General features: G+C 39.0%; 1 protein-coding gene across 1 annotated transcript; it reads right to left on the reverse strand.

Annotated features, from left to right (window-relative positions):
• Positions 1–1,623: 1,623 nt before the first annotated feature.
• Positions 1,624–18,020, reverse strand: LOC143856232 (eukaryotic translation initiation factor 5A-2-like). Its single transcript, XM_077366383.1, has 6 exons — positions 17,733–18,020; positions 2,565–2,687; positions 2,384–2,440; positions 2,214–2,288; positions 1,981–2,117; positions 1,624–1,899 (listed from the first exon to the last, which is right to left on the reverse strand). Exons 1-5 carry the CDS (start codon positions 17,853–17,855, stop codon positions 2,016–2,018), a joined length of 480 nt encoding a protein of 159 aa, XP_077222498.1. The 5' UTR covers positions 17,856–18,020; the 3' UTR covers positions 1,624–1,899; positions 1,981–2,015.
• Between the last annotated feature and the right edge of the window lie 2,939 nt (positions 18,021–20,959).

Below are 20,959 nucleotides of genomic sequence, written 5' to 3' on the forward strand. Positions count from 1 at the left end.
AGACAACTACAAAAGGAGATCATCCCTACCAAACTTTTCCCATGTTTATTGTTTTCAACTACAGCGACTTTAAGACCTCTCTCTCTCTCTCTCTCTCTCCCTCTCTCTCTCTCTCTCAGCACTGCCCTATATGGGGGTCGATTTAAGATTTTAGGGGGTCGATTTATCACTTCCCATTTTAAAACTTTCAAAGAAAGCAAAAGCAGCCCCAGAAAAGAATTGTCCTTGGGCAACAAATTTTTCCATGGTTTGATAATGCCTTTCTAGGAAAAAGATATCTCTCCTCCAACAAAAAACCTTAGAAAGGTTTACCTGAATTTTATTTTTACCTAAAAAGGGTTCGTAAACCTTGAAAAAAGCCATCTTGCAAATAAAAAAAATGGGACTTGCTAGGCAATTTCACAGCGGCAGGATTTTGCATGTGAGAACAGCCACACAGTTAACTTTTTAGCAGATTTTGTATTATTGATTTAATTCATGTGAGGTGGGTGTTCTCACATGCAAAAGCGAGCTGTGAAATGGCTTTCTGCGAAATTGCCTAGCAAACCCCTAAAAAATTCAGGAAAAAAATTTCTCTGTTGCTAACCCTATTCAATTTTAATCAGCAGGACCTTCATTTTTTTAATGGCTAATGTTGATATCCCGCTAAATTAGTCATAATTATAACATACCCTCCTAAATTGTGGAGAGTCTCTCAATCCAAAGCTGATGACCAAATGGCATTTGGGCAGCAGACGACCTGAGGAAACACTATTAATAGCTGTGTGACTGGTCTGTTTGGCTGAGGGCAGACTCAGATAGTACAATAAGTAGCAAACAGAGAGGAGACAGGCTTTGGGTTAGTAGTGTTTGGTTGTCAAATAGTAGCAGGGGGTATCATTAGCAATATAGAGACAGAGAGCAAACTAGAGATAAAAAAACATCATTTCCAAAGTGGAATTTTACTTGGATATCATTTTGTATGTGGGTGCTTAGCACCTAAATGCCAAGCAAAAGCACTTAGCAATCCCAGTTTTAGTGCAACCCAACCCAACCCAGCCTTTCGGCTAATGAATCCTTTAGAAAAAATTTCATGAAGTGGCCAGCTTTTGTGCAACCAAACACTAAAAAGCTATGGTGTAAATGCCCGTTGCCAATAAGATTTGGAGAGGCTTTTAGATTTGGAGATAAGACATCTTTCTCTCAATTTCTGAGAAAAAATTGACATAGACCCAATCTCCATCCCACAGGGGAGAAAACAAAAAAGCTACCACCAACATGGGTTCCACAACTACGATCTTAAGCAGATACGGGCAAGGCTCATCTGCAAACCATACCCCACAACACATCCAAAACTGCCACGCCAAGGGTATCCAACCTGCAAAAACCTATTGGCTTCAGCTAAAACTCTACTTTTTTTCATCCAAGCTTTGATTTAACCATTGGGTCCACCAGGCAAACGAGGTTCTAATCACTAGCCAATCTAAATCTGTTCAGTAGGCATTATTTGACTGAATACCATTCATCCCATTTATCCAAAAGGGTCATGTTCCATATGAAGGCCAGTTTTCCCACCTGCTTTTCAACTCAGGCTACAAGAGAAAAGAGACAAAATCCAGCTATTACCAATACCAACCAAAGAAATTGACAGGATAATACTAATAACATCAAACTGAAAATAGTCTTTAAACTGATTGTTACAACACAATATAAGGTAAAATAGAACCAATCCGCAAAGCAATGCATAGCATTTGGCTGTCAGAACATTAAAAAGAATACTTTTATGTATCATGTTTTCCATTTAGTCTATTCAAAGAGACCTGGAATATATATAAACCACCAATCCCTTGCTGTTCAACAAGTTACTGGCTCCCTTTTCCCCTCCATATTAGAAAGTAGGAAGATCCTAAGCACGCGCAACTGCCAAATCATCTTATTAGTACTAACCGATGAGGTAATAATCAAAAAAAGTCCTGGCTAATCTATCAAAAGAAGGATTACCATATGAAGTGTGGACAGATGGTGATGTAGGTAATTTATTTGGGGCCGATGTCCTTCAGAGCACAGATCTGCTCTTCTCCCATTGCATTCATGACAGTCACCACCATATCTTTTCCTTCGCCAAATCCATCTTTAATCTACAGAATTAGAATCAAAAGCACTGTTATGACTTATGCCAAAGGGTTCCATTACAAATTAAATCCAAATAGTTATGAAGACGATCAGGCACAGACCTGAGTAAGAAGGCTGTCATCAGTGGGAAGCCTCAGATCATCCTTGGTGTTCCCATTTTCAGTGAGAAGACTCACCTGCAATAACCCCATAACAAGTTTGTTAGCTCCATAAAACCCTAGACCCGATGAGTATTTCAAAATTGTTTAAAAGAACAAAAATAAGGACTTACAAAACCATCCTCGGATATATCAATCAACTGATAGTCAGTACGATTAACATGGGGCACCTGTAATGGAAAAAAATATATATAAAAATAGTAGTCACAATTAATTAGTTGATTGCCCTAGCTCTGTCAACAGGAGGTTTACATACTTCACTATATCAGGACAGAAAACACAAACGAAGCTTACATCACAGTTATGAGAAGAAGGCACAATATCTTCAAGCTTCTTGCCGTTGAAAATATCAATCGCAACAAAGTGACATTTGGCATGACCATGCTTTCCAGTTTTAGAAGTGGAAACCTCAACAACCTGTTTCCAAAAAAAATACCCGTCGTTTCAAAGATATGAGCTATAATGCTTTAAATTTCAAATCAAAGAAACAAGAAACATATCATCCTTCATAGTAATGGTGCATTAAGGGAGGAGCTGAAAACTTCTCTATAGAGACCTGGGTGGATAAAAAAATAAGTGCATAAACACTAACATATTCAATGATATTATTTGAAAATTAATGAAAACACCAAGCAGTGGATTAAAAAATACTGGATAAACAAAATAACATACTCAATGATATTATTAGATAAGCAATGAAAACAACTAGGACAAAAGAGAGTCCTCATTCTGATCATTATTTTAGTAATCATAACCAGCAACTCTACAAATATAGCCATTACATAAGGGCTAAAAAATCCCTTCCACAATCTTGATGAACACCAGTAATCAAATGCTAGAAGCATGATATAAATTACACAATAGAAGAGGAAAGAAAAGACGTGCCTTCTTTTGGGCCATGTTAAGACTGTAAGACTGTCTGCCATGATAAATGGCATCTTTGCCACTTTGAGTAGCACAAGAAAAGGAACACTTCTTCCTTTTCCTGACCACTTCCAATAACAAAGGTGATGAGATCTATTGTTCACCATGAAGTGTGTACTAGGGAAGCAGTTTTTATCATGGCCTGCATTCTGCAACACTTCAACTTTCCAAATACTCAACAAAAAGAGCTTACACGGCAACTAAAACAAGAAAGGCAGGTCCAATATGATACTTATGTCGATATATGATCAACAAATTCACTGATCATCGTATTTGAACCCATAGAAAATTGTTACTATCTAATCATGAAGAGGTGAGCGGACGTCAACAAACCTAATGAAGTAGATAACCCAAGTTTTTGCCAAATCTGACATGTTATAAGGAAATGCATTAAAAAGCACAACAGGTGATCACCTTACTTCAAATTAACGACATGATTGCCCAAAGCTACTTGAGCGTTAGAACTTAGAAGTACTTTATCTGTTGGAAAGGACAGGCGTCTGCGACGCATACAAAAATATCAGTTGAAGAACTCCCGCCGTCATGACGATCATTATATTCGATGGGGTAAAATCTTTTCAAAAGGGGAGTGTGATGGGGACCATCCTCGGGCCCAGATTCTAATTTTCAAGTGTCTTTTAGGTGTCTTTCAAGCGCATTCAGTTATAAGAGGGTTAATATGAACTTTTCCCACCAATATCACTCGCCACTCAGGGTCTGTTTGGTTCCACAAAAGCCGGGATGGCTATGGGGGTTTTGCTAGGTATTTGGGCCCCACGTCAGCAAAACTTTGTTTGGTTGCCAATATAGCATTGAAATCCCCAGACTACCACAAATGTCTCCTGGTTAACCAGAGCTCGGGTTGAGTCATCGTTAGTCGGAGAAGATCGAGGATGCATCCCAGGCAAGCCACCCAAAATATCAGGGGCTTGTTGCTTTTGGATTTTCCCATATACGATTCAATATCCAAAAAATTAGGGGGTATTTTTAGGTAGCAATATTCAAGCACCATCACCAGTAAAGGTATTTTTATTTTCGCACTGGTTTTAAGTTGAAGACTTTCAATGATGGCGGAGACATGGTTAGGTTTCTGCAATTTTTGATTAGTTTTGAGCGTAATGAATTTTTAGACTTCTTGCACTATTGTGCACAAATATTCTATGTTTATGTCAATATTTTCGTGCTATACTGCTACGTTGGCTGTTCATAATTATTTTTATTCGATTGTTTTTTTTTCATTTCATTTCCTTCTAAAATTTATATTTAAGTTTTAATTTTGTGCATTGAACAAGTTGTCTCACTCTTTCCTGCTCCGTCTCTCTCTAAGCAGAACCGAAGAAAAAGCAAAAGTATGAGCCAGGTCTAAAGAGATGGAAGATTTCAAAGATGAATGATAGGCATTGGGTTTGTGGGTTTTCCCTTTTGCCCGGTGAGACGGCCTTGGATCTGAGAGCATTGGGGATTTAAATCCTATATAGCAACAGGAGTTGATTGGATTCTTTGGCTCTTACCGCGGATGATTTTGATTAGGGCCTTACTTTGCCAAATTGGGGCCTTACAATGTTGTGAGTAAATGGGTAAATGTTAATTGAAAATTACACTTATTTTTCTCCAATAATTGTTCCTCTTTGGTCCCTTAAACAATCTTTAAATTATTCATTTACCTTCTCTTTATCGTTCCATGCATTGCATGGGGTTCTTACTAGTGTGTGTGTGTTTGGGGGGGGGGGGGGGGGGGGGCACATTTTTTGGGGATCCAAAGCATTCATTTGGAAGGCCCTTCCATGGATAGGGTGTGTACCAAAAATCAGCCCTTTAGGATCATCCCAACCCTGCCATTTGTGGAGAGAAAAATGCGCAGAAATAGTGTTTGTCCATTTTCACTCTTTCCTGCTCCGTCTCTCTCTAAGCAGAACCGAAGAAAAAGCAAAAGTATGAGCCAGGTCTAAAGAGATGGAAGATTTCAAAGATGAATGATAGGCATTGGGTTTGTGGGTTTTCCCTTTTGCCCGGTGAGACGGCCTTGGATCTGAGAGCATTGGGGATTTAAATCCTATATAGCAACAGGAGTTGATTGGATTCTTTGGCTCTTACCGCGGATGATTTTGATTAGGGCCTTACTTTGCCAAATTGGGGCCTTACAATGTTGTGAGTAAATGGGTAAATGTTAATTGAAAATTACACTTATTTTTCTCCAATAATTGTTCCTCTTTGGTCCCTTAAACAATCTTTAAATTATTCATTTACCTTCTCTTTATCGTTCCATGCATTGCATGGGGTTCTTACTAGTGTGTGTGTTGGGGGGGGGGGGGGGGGGGGCACATTTTTTGGGGATCCAAAGCATTCATTTGGAAGGCCCTTCCATGGATAGGGTGTGTACCAAAAATCAGCCCTTTAGGATCATCCCAACCCTGCCATTTGTGGAGAGAAAAATGCGCAGAAATAGTGTTTGTCCATTTTCCCCTCCAACTTTGATTGGGTTAGGATGATCCTATAGGGCTGATTTTTGGTACACACCCTATCCATGGTTGGCCCTCCCAAATGAATGCTTTGCATCCCCCAAAAAATGTGGCCCCCACTATGTTATCTGTGCAGCTGCACACAAACCATCTCCTCATATATATATATATATGAGAAAACGGTTTCTACACACAAGTGTAGATAAGTTATCTACACACTAGCTTAAAATACAGTGGAGGGCATATTGTTTGGGTGATCCAAACCATTCATTTGATTGGCCCTCACATAGATAGGGTGTCCACAAAAAATCAGCTCCATAGAATCATCCCAACCGTACGATTTGTGGAGGTAAAATGGACGTGTATAAACCTTCACAAATCTGTCCATTTTTTTCCTCCACGGTTCGAAGGGTTAGGATGATCCTATGAAGCTGATTTTTTTGGCACACCCTATCTATGTTAGGGCCCATCAAATGATCCTATGGTTTGTGTGCAGCTGCACAGATAAGCTATTTGTGCATGGCTGCACAAACCAAGGGGGGGGGGCCACATTTTTTGGGGGATCCAAAGCATTCATTTGGAAGGCCCTTCCATGGATAGGGTCTACCAAAAATCAGCCCTTTAGGATCATCCCAACCCTGCCATTTGTGGAGGGGAAAATGCGCAAAAACAGTGTTTGTGCATTTTCCCCTCGAACTTTGATTGGGATAGGATGATCCTATAGGGCTGATTTTTGGTACACACCCTATCCATGGTTGGGCCTTCCAAATGAATGCTTTGAATCCCTCCAAAAATTTGGCCCCTACTATGGTTTTGCAGCCATGCACAGATAGCTTATCTGTGCAACTGCACACAAACCATCTCCTTATATATATATATATATATATATATATATATATATATATATATATATATATATGAGAAAACGGTTCCTACACATATGTGTAGAGAGTTCTCTACACACTAGCTTAAAATACAGTGGGGGCCCACATTGTTTGGGTGATCCAAGCCATCCATTTTAAAGGCCTTTGCATAGATAGGGTGTCTACAAAAAATCAGATCCATAGGATCATCCCAACCCTACGATTTGTGGAGGTAAAATGGATGTCTTTAAACCTTCACAAATTAGTCCATTTTTTGCCTCCACAGTTCGAATGGTTAGGATGATCCTATGGATCTGATTTTTTGTGGACACCCTATCTATGTGAGGGCCTTAAAAATGAATGGTTTGGATCACCCAAATAATGTGGCCTCCATTGTATTTTAAGCTAGTGTGTAGATAACTTATCTACACATATGTGTAGGAACCGTTTTCTCTCTCTCTCTCTATATATATATATATATATATATATATATATATATAAGGAAAGTGAAGCTACACCGCCGGCTTAAAATACAATGGGCCCACATTGTTTTGGTGATCCAAAGAATTCATTTGATTGGCCCTCATAGATAGGGTGTCCACCAAAAATCAGCTCCATAGGATCATCCCAACCCTACGATTTGTGGAGGCAAAAATGAACGTGTAAAAACCTTCACAAATTTGTCCATTTTTGCCTCCACAGTTTGAAGGGTTGGGATGATCCTATGGAGCTGATTTTTGGTGGACACCCTATCTATGTGAGGGCCAATCAAATGAATGTTTTGGATCACCAAAACAATGTGGGCCCATTGTATTTTAAGCCGGCGGTGTAGCTTCACTTTCCTCTATATATATATATATATATATATATATATATGAGAAAACGGTTTCTACACACAAGTGTAGATAAGTTATCTACACACTAGCTTAAAATACAGTGGAGGGCATATTGTTTGGGTGATCCAAACCATTCATTTGATTGGCCCTCACATAGATAGGGTGTCCACAAAAAATCAGCTCCATAGGATCATCCCAACCCTACGATTTGTGGAGGTAAAATGGACGTGAATAAACCTTCACAAATCTGTCCATTTTTTGCCTCCACAGTTCGAAGGGTTAGGATGATCCTATGAAGCTGATTTTTTGGGCACACCCTATCTATCTGAGGGCCCATCAAATAAATGCTTTGGATCACCCAAACAATGTGGGCCCCCACTGTATTTTAAGCCAGTGTGTAGATAACTTATCTACACTAGTGTGTAGAAACCGTTCTCTCTCTCTCTCTCTCTCTCTCTCTCTCTCTCTCTCTCTCTCTCTCTCTCTCTCTCTCTCTCTCTCTCTCTCTCTCTCTCTCTCTATATATATATATATCGGAAAAGTGTTGCTACTCGGTCTTGTAGCTAAGTTTATCTACTCGGTCGGGTTAAATACAGTGGGGGCCCACATTGTTTGGGTGATCCAAACCATTCCTAGATATGGTGTACACAAAAAATCAGACCCATAGGATGATCCTAACTCATCCAACAGTGGAGGGAAAAAATGGACAGACACAGTTTGTCCACAAATCTGCCCATTTTTCCCTCCACTGTATTTAACCCAACCGAGTAGATAAGCTTAGCTACAAGACCGAGAAGCAACACTTCTCTCTCTCTCTCTCTCTCTCTCTCTCTCTCTCTCTCTCTCTCTCTCTCTCTATATATATATATATATATATATATATATATAGGGAATTGCTAGCGTCCATCGCAAAAGGCTTTTCGTGGCTGGTCTGTCACAATTCAGACCAGCCACCTCATTAATGGAGACAAAAGCTGTTGTCTCCATTCACAAGGTGGCAAGTCTGAATTGCGACAGACCAGCCGCGAAAAGCCTTTTGCGATGGAGCTTAGCAAATCCCATATATATCCCACACCCACACTCACACACACCCAAACAATGTGGGCCCCCACTGTATTTTTAACCGAGGGAGTAGATAACGTATCTACTCGATCGTGTAGGAACACTTTTCTCATACGTACATACATATATATATATATATATATATATATATATATATATATATATATGATTTAGCAGACACTTTGAATTTATTGCTGACACACGTGTCCTGCCGTATCCGACACGACTTGACACTCCTTCGGACACTTTTAAATGTACCTGCTATAAGTGTTAAACTTAATATGCGTGTGTGGACACTACTTGTGCCGTGTCAACTGTGACATTCTGTTTTATAATTGCATATTGTGTTTACCTCTTTTATTATTAATTCTTCTTTTATTATAAACTTTTTTCAGTTCTTCATTAACTAATAATATGTGTTGCTGCATCATACATATTTTCTATTTAGCCGTGTCCTTGTTTCTAAATTTTGGGGGTTTGCCGTGTCCGACACTCCTCGTGTGTGCCTGCGTCCACAAATCATAGATATGTAGGTATGTATGTACACACACACACACACAGAGAATTATTGACACTCCCTACCACTACTCTACGAGGTTGACAACCAAACACTACTTACCACTATTCTACAAGGTAAGTTCCAAGTAAATCCAACACTTGTCTCCTTGTTGTTGACTACTTACTCTACTCTACGAGATAAACAAATGCAACCAAACCGAGCCTTGGTTTCTTTAAGTTGTATTTGCTTAAAATGGGGCTCATATTTTTTTAGGAAAATATTAAGCCACGGCAAATTTTTTTTTTTTTTTTTTTTTGAAAGTTACAAGTTTCATTACAAGAAAAAACAGAGGTACAACAAGGCATTTAAGTAATTTAAAATTAATCTCAAGTTGTTAAGACACCACAAGGATCCACATTGTAACATAAGGGAGTCCTTGGATTTGGGGACTTGAAGTGGGTTAGTTTCTATGATGGGTTTGAAGAGTCCTAGATTATGTGTAATAAGATTTGATGGAATTTGATCCACAATAGTCATGTTACTATCAGTAGAAAATAGGAGTTCTTCCCGTGTTAATAATTTTGTTTCAATGGAAGTCCATGAAAAAAGAGTCCCCCACTCTTTAAGGGAGCATCAATAATTCCTCCTCACTACCTTTCTTTCTCTTCATTGAATGAGATCAGTCCCTCCTTTCTCTCACTCTAGTTTTCTCTCTCTCCTATGGGATACCACCGCAGCTAGGTCCCTTCGGTGAGAAATTAAGTCAGTGAACCTTGGATTCACAACAATCGTGCTTGATCATTACATGCGGCGCCTCAATAAATTACACAAATGGTGCATATAAATATACGTCAAATTCCACCTTTCTTACTTATAGTGCTTGCACATTAACTTCAACCCCTACTAAGATACACATCCATTGCTTGCAGTACCATAATTAGGACCCACAAGCATGGTTTTAAATTTCGGGTTTCGGTCAACCCCGAAACCGAAATTGGGGGTACCCGAAACGTTACATTATTTCGACCGAAATTTTGAAATTTCACTTTTTCTGAAATTTAAGGAAAGTCAAGAAAAAAATCTCAATTTTTAATAATTATTTAATATTTTCCTGAAAGGTTTCAGTGAGGAGCGAAATGCATTCCGAAACCGAAATTTGAAACCATGCCCACAAGGCCCTAATTTGTCAAAAGTGTTCCTATATTGCAAAACTTAAGTTTTCACAATGAACATAAATCCCAACACTGCCAAATATTAGCCAAGAGAGAGAGATGCGTCTGTTTGTGGGGCCAAACCAGAACAATTTGAAAAGTATCTTAGAGGGCTTCAAGACCCCAGGAGATCAAATCGTGAGTTAAATCAAAATGCCTCTGTTTTTGGGCCACAACAGGGCCCAAAAACCCTGGTTTTCTAAATTTCAAAATTCGGACAGAATATAGACACATTGCAGAAAAATATTCATCCAATCTCCAAATATTATAAAATAATCGCCGTTGAAAAGAGGCCTTTAAGATCTCACCCAAAGAAAATCAGAACATTACTCTAATCAAAAGACCTCTGTTTTTTAGGACGCAACAATAAAAAAAACTCTAAATTTTCTGTTATTCACATTACATTAATTTTCTCAAACCTCAAACACAATTTCTACAAACCATATATCAAATCAAAACATACAATTAACATAACCTGTAATTAGATCAGAGAACATCATGCATCATCTAGGAAGAAATTGAAAATCACTCTATTTTACATATGTGAACGTGTGAAAATGACAATCGAAAAATATGGCAACATCACCAACCTGTTTTTGCTAAATTCAAGTGATGTAGAGGCTGCGTCGGAGAAGGGTTGTTAGAAAAGGTCACCTAGATTGGTGCTTGGAACGGCCTTGGAAATTGGGAAAGGGCACCTTGATTTTCCTAAAAGGGCAATTGGTTTCTTTCGAAAAGGCCTTAGATGGTAGGAAATAAGGAAAACCTTTCTTGAAAATGAGGTGGAAGGAAAGTTGGTTGTAGAGGAATTTATAAGGGGCACCTAAAGAACCAAAGTTCATTAAGGAGAATGAAGATGGGCAGTCGATAATGGGATTGGTTGAAATTCTTTTTTTTTTATTGGAAAATTGACATTTATTATTCCAAAGAGTGCCAAATAAGGGACAAGTTGTCCCCTCAGGCTAGAACAGTACCACCCTCTACATACAGTAGAAATATCTATTGTATGCTCTACCCATTCTATTCACCATTACAATACCCAATAGCCTAACTTGTATCGAATCCAACAAAAGTGCCATATTTGTGGGGCCCCACCAAGTCAAGATGCATATCTGCCATGCCATATAGACTTCTCCACCACATTCTAGCTGGCAAATTCGATTTTCAAAAATCCCGCTTGAGGACATAGAGCTATTGTGCGCCCCCTAACCGTGCACGATAGCCATATCGTATGTAGACCATCATTTTCTGGTGCAGTATCAAAGAGAAAGATTGGGCCGGTGTATTGTACGCCCCTAACCGTGCATGATAGCAATATTGTATGCTAGGCAATTATTTTCTGGTGCAGTATCACAGAGAAAGATTGGGTCGGTGGTCTTATCCGGCAAGCCTCCCCGCCGACGACCACCTCCATCTCCACAGTCACCATGTCCAGTCCCTCATACATCTCTTCCACTAAAAACCATCTCCGCCGGAGGAATCTCAGTCACCACCACCGTCATCAAAAATCCAGCAACCTCCATTGTCACTGGCCACCACACACGATCTTGATTCCGAAGACCACGGCCTCCTACGACCAGACTCGAAACCCAATTGCTAAATCCGACAACCCACAGCCTCCCACGCCCTCCACGGCCTCCAGATCCGATAACCCACGCCCTCCACGGCCTCGCACCGCCAATAGCCGGCCTTCCACGGCTCCAGATCCAGCAACCTCCACAGTTTTCCACAGCTCCAGATCCGGCTTCACGGCCTCCACGGCTCCATACTGCTTCTACGGCCCCAGATCCCTCCACGGAAGAGCCACAATCCAAATCTGGCCTCCACAATTTCATATCCGGCCTCCACGGCTCAACTTTTTCCAGCAAAAGTGGCAAGACGAGAGGGAGGGAGGGAGATACTCGAGAAACTGAGAGAAAGAGAGGGGGAGGGAGAGATAGAAAGAAAGGGCGAGAGAGAGAGAGAGAGAAAGGAACCCGCCTCCCTCCCTAGGGCTTCCGTCGACCTAGGGAGGGAGACGATAAGTTGAATCGAATTGGTTGAAATTCTTGAAAATCCAAGAACTCAAAAAAATGTGTTAAAAGGTTGTTAGGTTGTTGCTTCAGGTTGTTGATAGGTTTCAAGAAATCAAGAAGAGAAAATGGGATTCGGTTACAAGAAAAGGGATCCTCTTGGGCTTCAAGAATGGGTATTCTCTTGATGGTGCTAGGAAAACAAGTATTAAGATCAAGATTTCAATAAAGGTTGTAAAAGGACTTACAAGGGAAATGTATTTTCTTATCTAGAAAACCTAAACGTCATAGCACCCCTCACTATGTTTGTTCGATGTTTCTCAAAAGTCCCCTTTCCTTCTTTGAATGGGACTGATTTTAAAGAAAGGCCATCCTCTCGAGAGAAAAGGAGAACCCTCTCTTAATCATCCCAAAAGCCCTTTTTAACTCCTTTCTAGAGGAAGTACCCTCTTAGTTTATTCCTAGAACCAAGAGATCCTCCCTTTTCAATACCTTTCACGTCCAAAAGAGTATTATTCCCGTTCAATGGGTAGGAGCTCTCCTCTATGGCTTACTTATATTCATAGGTGGTGATTCCTATTGCAATTAGGAAAGACCAAAAAAAGAAAAGATTGCCTACCTACTTAGTCCATAAAACACACAAATAAAGAAAATTCCTAAATGCACTCTACTACACAAACACCTAGGCCCTGTTTGGTTCGTTGAGAGAGTAGTGGAAGTAATAGTCAATAGGGAGGTGACAAGGATGGGAGATTTGTAGAGTTGTCTAGAGGAGAATAGGGGAAGAGCGGTAGTGTGTTTGGTTGGGCGCCAAACCTTTAAAAGAGGTGTGGAAAATATAGGGGTGTCATTACCAAAATAGATAGTAGAAGAGAGAGAAAGAGAGAAAAATGTAATTATTACACAAGACAAGACATATTCCACTCTTCTCCCTTTTAAGATCCACGAAAATGGAGGTTGTTTTTGGTTGGAAGATTAGTAGGGGGGACAATTCCACCACATAGGCGCCACCTAGGAAAAAAGCTAATAATGATGTCCCCTCCATGTCTTGTAGTCAAATGGAATTTGAACTCAAATTTGGCAACCAAACAACATCCGGCTTTCCATATTCCAGGAAATGCCCAGCCGTCTTCCACGTTTTTTTGCAAACCAAACATGGCCATAGAGAAAATCTAGGAATTCTACCTAACTCCTAAAAACTCTCAATAACAACCAATCTTAACCACGTGACCCTAATCCCAACCGTTCAAATAACCTAATCCAAAACCAACTCCCTTATTAGACTAGGAATCCTACTCAACAAATCTTCAACATATATATCCAAAATTCTATCTAATCCAAGTCGAATTTTACAGAACCAAGGAAATTCCTAGAAAAACTCCACCTCAAAGTCAACAACCTAAACCCCTCTTTATAAACCAACTACAAATTCTCTCGCTAAGCAAATCTTGATTTCATCCTATTAAATTCAACCTTCGTTATCCCAGATATAGAGAGAATTTCCAAAATAGAAAGACTATTTTTAAAAAAAAAGACTTCTAAAAAGGAAAAATTCCAACTCAACTAACAACTACTACTATTAGGACTCCAACCAAAAGGTGCTGGACCAATTGCTAACTTAGCAAGCCATGAGAAAAACAACTCTTACCTCACGTCCAAAATAGAAGCCCAAAACGAAAATGAATTTCTTAGTGAGCTCTTATTCAATATTAGCAAAATAGCCTCTTGCAAAATCATTAGGACATCAGCGGGAATAAAGATAGTGAGGACTTAAGATGATCGTAGTTGTCGATCTTGATGGACACCATGAAATATCTAATCGCCAATTAATTATTTGACAAACAGTTAGCTAATAAAATCCTTCGCAATAATCTTGTCTTGATCGTCAATCAAAAAATTGAAACGTCCTCATCTTTGATTAAGTAATTTTAATGGTTCGGTTAGGGACCTGAGATTTTTTATCGTTGATTTGAACAATCCGAATCCGAAGGCCCTGAGTGATCACATCACAAATCTTAAGTTCCTAGTGATTGATCTAGATGATCTGATCACTCTAATTACTATTGGAACATCTAACACCCGATAGTCTAAGATGTGCCTGCATCACCGGCCTAAGATGGGGCCGAATATTACAAAAAAGTAGGAGGTGGAGTTCGCTTTACAAGATAGTATGTTTATATGACCAAAATATTTTGGTCTATAAATAAAATTGAGAAGTAGATATGTAACAAAGAATAAGCCTTACCATTCACAAAAAAAACAAAGAATAAGCCTTATACGTTGACAATAAGTCTAAACAACAAATTGATGTGACTACAATATCATTTCATCTTCATATTAAATGGTTAAATACCATTCGTTTAGACCCTTCGTTTCTTTTACTAAATGACCAAAAATATCCTCAAGACTTTATCAAAGAATGAAGGCATAAATAGAACAAAGCATAAAATTTAACAGCATCCATTAAAATCACAGAATAGTGCATATTCATACATCGATATAGCATTGGCCAATAGTTGGTATCGGTGTTTGAAAACGCAAACTCGAGTCAAATCCTAGGCGGCTCGGCACGACGGGGTCGAGTACTTGGTTGGCACGACTGAGTACTCAATTTACGCAGTCATAATTCAAGAGTCGGTAGCGTTTGAATGACTTTGCAGAGCAAAAGGCAAACTCGGACAAGAACACGGCCATGGAAAAGCAAATTAGAGATATTTCAATAGCGGATTATTATTTTGAAGAAAAAGATGGGGGTGCCTTGATAAAATTAAGGGCACGCAAATTAGAGAAGAGAAAAACAAAAGCTTTACAGAGAATGACATCTAATGGTCTTGGCAGCTTTCTTTATCTTCCTTGATAGAAAGATGCATAGCACTCCTTTTATCTTTCCTGATTCCCGCTCTGCATCCCAAAACCCAATGTAAGACATTAAAGAAACTTGTTGAAGGCTGTTTTGGAAGCACTTCTCAGCCGTGATAGCTTGACACTGCTCCAAGAAAACAGTAACATAACACAAGTATTGTCTTTGGTTACAATAGTGGGAATCATGAGTGGGAAGTATAGCCGGCAATTTGAGGTGGCTGATGGTGACAAGACATCAAGGGATCCGGCCGTGATGTATAGGGACAACAGGTCAAAGTGAGTTGTGATGGAGCTGGAGGGTTTCCATCAGATATGGCGTCTCCAAACGGCCATGCACGAGTGCCATAGGCAGCGATGCAGCTGAAGGTGATGTGGGCTAGAAGTAGAATCGCTGCGGATCTGTCCGTGGAGGCTTGGATAAGTAGAACCAGCGAGGATGCAATACGGCTGCCGTAGGTGGTGACTGGTGAGTATTGTGGAGAGAAAAACAAATGAGACTGGGACTGGCCATGGATAGGATGAGTGATAAGGGATGATAGCGTCAGACAGGATTTACTGAGGGAGGAGGGGCGTCAAAGACGATATGGCGATCGGATTTAGAAGGCAATCCTGTTGTCGAGAGAGTGGGTAAGTAAAAAGAAAGAATGGGAAAGCTGGATCTAAGAGGGTGGATCTAAGAAGAGAGTGGTAGAAAAAAAGGAATAAATATGGAAATACAGCCTGACAAAGGAAGTTAGGGAGATGTGGGTTAATTTTGCAGGGGTGGTCGGGATCAATGGTGGTCGGGCAGTTAGTGCGAGAGCAGTGGTTGCTTTGTGGAGGGAATGGGAGGCAGCGTGTGGTGCGTGGAGGCTAGGAGATGAGGTAAGGGAACAATAAGGAGAGAGCCGTAACGACTAACAAGAGATCAGGTAGGCAGGGAAATAGGGGTTGGAGTTGCAGCAAGAGGCCCGGTGGATGGCCGGAGCTTCTATAGTTGTGGCAAGCACGGGGTGGGATCCACTCACTCTGATACCATGTAAAGGAAGTGATTATCACTAGCCTTGGTTTATTACAATTAACCCTAAACAGTGCTTTATATAAGCACTGGTTATGGCTAATGTAAACAATCAAGTTAGTGAAAATCGTTCCTTCACACAATGAGGTTGTAGGAAGATTTTAGGGAGAGGGAAGACTCTATTGCAATAAAAAACAAGATCAAACAACGAAAAACAGAGCCTCACACAATCTAATCTAAACAAAAAAAGAGTGATAGAGAGAAAATCTCGAGGAAAGGCCTAATTAACCTGGAAAACATAATTTCCACCACGATACAAAGAACAACGCAAAACGGATATATGTTTTTTTAATGGTTAAAACGGATGTATGTTAAAGGCGAGAAAAACAACAAAAAAGAAAAAATCCAAGAAAGAAAGCTAAATTGTTGATAAAAAAATATTAATTAAAGAATAATCTGAACCCAAAATAGTACATCATAGCAGAAAACAGATTTCTATACTAAAAAATAAATAAATAGATTCATTAAGATCTTGAAAAGAAACAACAAAACTCAGAGTTCGCATCAAGCCCATAAAAAACCAATCACGCACGATAGAACCCAATACATCCTTAGATCTCAAACAACTACCAAACCCTAAAAAGAAAAAAAAACACAAAGAGGAAGCCCAAAAAAAAAAAAAAACACTCAAAAGAAACATGGAATAGGATAAGAAATAGAAATCATTACCAAATGGAAACAACAAAACTCATATAGTTCACATCAAGCCCATAAAAACGAATCACAAACAACAAAACCCAATCTATCCTTAGATCTCAAACAACTACCAAACCCTAAAAGGAAAAAAAACAAAACAACACAGAACAAAAAAAAAAACACAACCAAAACACATTAACACATGGAATAGAAGAACAAATAGAAATAATTACCAACAGAAACAAAAAAAAACTCAAACCCATAAAAACCAATCAAACAATAGAACCCAATTCATCCTTAGATTTCAAAAAACTACCAAACCCTAAAAAGAAAAAAAAAAAAAAAAAAAAAAAAAACACATTAAAACATGGAATAGAAGAACAAATAGAAATAATTACCAACAGAAACAAAAAAAAAAAAAAACTTAAACCCATAAAAACCAATCAAACAATAGAGCCCAATTCATCCTTAGATTTCAAAAAACTACCAAACCCTGAAAAGAAAAAACCAAAAAAAAAAAAAAAAACACATTAAAACATGGAATAGAAGAACAAATAGAAATAATTACCAACAGAAACAAAAAAAAACTCAAACCCATAAAAACCAATCAAACAATAGAACCCAATTCTTCCTTAGATTTCAAAAAACTACCAAATCCTGAAAAGAAAAAAAAAAAAAAAAACACATTAAAACATGGAATAGAAGAACAAATAGAAATAATTACCAACAGAAACAAAAAAAAAACTCAAACCCATAAAAACCAATCAAACAATAGAACCCAATTCATCCTTAGATTTCAAAAAACTACCAAATCCTGAAAAGAAAAAACCCAAAAAAAAAAAAAAACACATTAAAACATGGAATAGAAGAACAAATAGAAATAATTACCAACAGAAACAAAAAAACTCAAACCCATAAAAACCAATCAAACAATAGAACCCAATTCATTCTTAGATTTCAAAAAGTTACCAAACCCTAAAAAAAAAAAAAAAAAACGTACACATTAAAACATGGAATAGAAGAACAAATAGAGATCATTACCTTGCAAGGCCTACCCTTTATGACAATATAACCATTTTTACGAATTGTCCCTGCCTGTTGAGGATATGTCTTTGATGCTCCTGCATCAGCCTTTGATTCGAAGTGATGTTCCTCATCAGACATTCTCTCTCTCTCTCTCTCTCTCTCTCTCTCTCTCTCTCTCTCTCTCTCACCACAAAAAGAAGAATACAAAGAAGATGAAACCCTAGAAATTGAGTTCTAAAAGGTTTTATAGAAATTTGGGGTGAACTCTGTTACACAACCATTCCTCCTAGTTTTCTAGGGTTTCTTTCCAGAATTGGAGTTTTGTTCTAACCCTAGTTAGGATGATATCTGACCCTTGGATTGTTGATGCCTTTGGCACTTTATTGACGGTCAGGATTCTTTCTAGGAAAGTCGTGTGGTAAATGGCAATGTGTAATGAGATGCTTGGATGTGTGAGTTTGGGACTAATAATAGTGGGCATGATTTTTTTTCATTAATAAAAGAAAGTGATATATTCGCCCCCTCTTCTTCCTGACTCAGCCCCTTCTTGTCTGTTTATGACTCGGGTCGGGTTCAGGTTGGGGAAAATGGTTCCTCAGGTCAAGTCAGGTTGAACCTCATCGGATTGTAACTCAGGTAGGGTTGGGTTTAGGTTGAGTAAATGGTTCCTTGGGTCGGGTTTGGCCTGGTTTCAACCTGACCTAACCCGACCCTAGTTGCACCCTACGCTGTAGGGATTAGGGAATCTGTCTAAGGTAAGCCTAGCCTCTTGTAGCTTGTTGCTTATTGGTTGTTTTGAGTGAGCCTTGATCACCGAAAGACGGGGGGGGGGGGGGGGCCTATGTTAGTTTAAATGTTTGGTTCCTGACTTTACTATCGGAATTAAAAACTAAAGAAAGATCTAGGGATACAAGATTGAAAATGAAGCAAATGAACTAGGAAGGAAAGAGGCAAACTGCTATGGCTGCCGAGTTAGCCAGGCTTCTAAAGATGAGAAGACATCTTATTCGGCGAAAAAGTACCAAAATGTGATCCATTTTCATGAAACAACATCTTAAAAATTGAGTTATTAGATCAAATATCAAGGGCGGTACCTCCAACTCAAGCGTGTCCACCCACTCAACATATAAATTCCCCTCATTTTACAAGTAGCAAAACATGGGCGGCCCATCCATTTGAAACCTTATAAATGTGAAGTTACCTTTTAACCATCAAATACTTTAGGGAAATGATAATTCCACCCCTTTTGCCTTTTGAATACTGGGACACATTACTAGGGACACCCAACAGCAGTGTATCAATGGCTATCAATGACTGGAGAGGGGTTGATGTACTTCACGTCAGAAAGATTCAATGGGCCTGATTGTCATGTACAAAGGGCCTGGGTGTCCCAAGTAATCAAAAGTTGTGGATATATCACTTCCCATAAGCCATTTTGCATTCTTTGTAGCTATTAAATACCTTAGGCAAATGTTTGGCAACCATGTAAAAATATTCCATGGAATATCATTTGGGGCCGGTCGTCAAAGATAAGCAGAGACTTGAGAGTGTGACAGCGAGGGGGAATGAAAAGCCAATGAAAAATAGGGAAAAATAATTAACGAAGGGAATTATTGTTCACTGTTGGATTTCTCAAACACTATCCATGCTCTCCCCGCTCATTCCCATTGTGCTCTGCTACCATTGTAAAATTCGGCCCGATGTGATATGTGTGCCTCCTCTTCTTTCCTGTACTATCCTAGTGTATTAATGATCATGGTTTTAAATTTCGGTTTCAGTATGTATTTCGGCCCTCACCGAAACCAAAATTTCGGCCAAAATCCGATGCACAATAAAAAATAATATTTTGTTCATTACAAATTTCAGCCGAAATTACCGAAATATGGTAAAACCCGAAATTTTGGATTTCAAAATTTTCAGTTTCGGTCTCTTCGGATTTCGGCCAAAATTTAAAACCATGTTTATGATTACTTTTTTACCTAACAAGGGGTGACCCAGGGAAGAAAAGGGGACAAATATATCATTTCCTTTCATAAAATGATGATTTTTCATGACTGGCAAAGATGCCCGACATTTTTAGCTCCAGCTACATGTTCTATTGGATTTTCCCCTTTTTTTTAGGTAGGTAAGCTGGGATTGAATCCCAATTTGGTCCTCCTCACTACCAAAGTTGATAGTTCCACCCCACACGTCCCTTTCCTTGTGGGAACCATAGGCATAGCTAGAAAAGTTAAGAAATAAAATCAAAATTAAGATATGTCTATTGGACACACGGATCATTGAAGGAGGGGATGTATATGGTGTTCGCATGTAGGTGAACATTTAAAAAAACAAGAAAAATTACAATGGACCCACCATCTTTGAAAATCTGAACCATTCATTTGGTGAGGTCCCAACCGAAAATTATCACCATACGATGATCCTAACCCTCCGATATCTACGGGGATGGCACCGCATAGAATGCGCTATAGATCGGATGACTAGGATCATCCTATGCAGATCATTTTCAGGCCCAACCTATTTAGGTTGGGCCCAACAATTGAATGTTTTGTTTTTTTTTTAATAAGGCGGCCCCACCGTATTAGAAAAACCAGTGCACCTACTTGTAGGCACCATATAAAAACTACTGAAAGTGACATACATTATGGGGTGTGGGGATTGGAATATGCCTAATATTTTTTGACACAGTGGTTTTTGAAAGAGATAAGACATTATGGGGAGTGGGAATTGGAATATGCCTAACATTTTTTAACACAATGGTAATGATCCTAATCACATAGATCGGAGGGTTAGGATCAACCTATGGAAATGATTTTTGGGGCACAACCTATTTAAGCTGTGGCCCATCTAATAGACGGTTTGGATCATTCTATGGTGCAAGCCATACCGTACTTTTAATAAAGTGAGGAGTGCCCTCATCAAAATACAGTAGTGCTGATAACATTTCCCTTTTTCCATTGCACTATCTGTTATTTGTTCTTCACAGAGAGACAAATGTGTTTGACATGTATATCTTTCTCCTATTAGTGCTCCATAAATTCAGGGCGACGATAAATTCGCTCCTCCAGGATCATTCGCACCCCTTTAATGTGAATTGGTGTTAGGGGTGCGAATTTATCATCGCCCTATATTTAGGGAAATGATATCAACACAATCATGTTTTGATACATGATGCTCTTGTTTCTCGTCTTTTATATTTAAAGAGCTGTAAAAGGGTTTTTCCAGTTCCCAAAAAGGACTTA

Source organism: Tasmannia lanceolata, unplaced genomic scaffold (assembly GCF_043159265.1).
Source record: "Tasmannia lanceolata isolate RefF3 unplaced genomic scaffold, GAP_Taslan_0.1 ptg000023l, whole genome shotgun sequence".
Classification (NCBI taxonomy): Eukaryota; Viridiplantae; Streptophyta; class Magnoliopsida; order Canellales; family Winteraceae; genus Tasmannia; species Tasmannia lanceolata.

Excerpts from the sequence above, each read along its gene's own strand:
- LOC143856232 (XM_077366383.1), bottom strand. The coding sequence starts at position 17,855 with ATGTCTGATGAGGAACATCACTTCGAATCAAAGGCTGATGCAGGAGCA. Across the intron at positions 2,688-17,732 it reads TAAAGGGTAGGCCTTGCAAG|GTTGTTGAGGTTTCCACTTC; the intron begins GTAATGATCTCT and ends TTTTGGAAACAG. Across the intron at positions 2,441-2,564 it reads CTTCTTCTCATAACTGTGAT|GTGCCCCATGTTAATCGTAC; the intron begins GTAAGCTTCGTT and ends TTTCCATTACAG.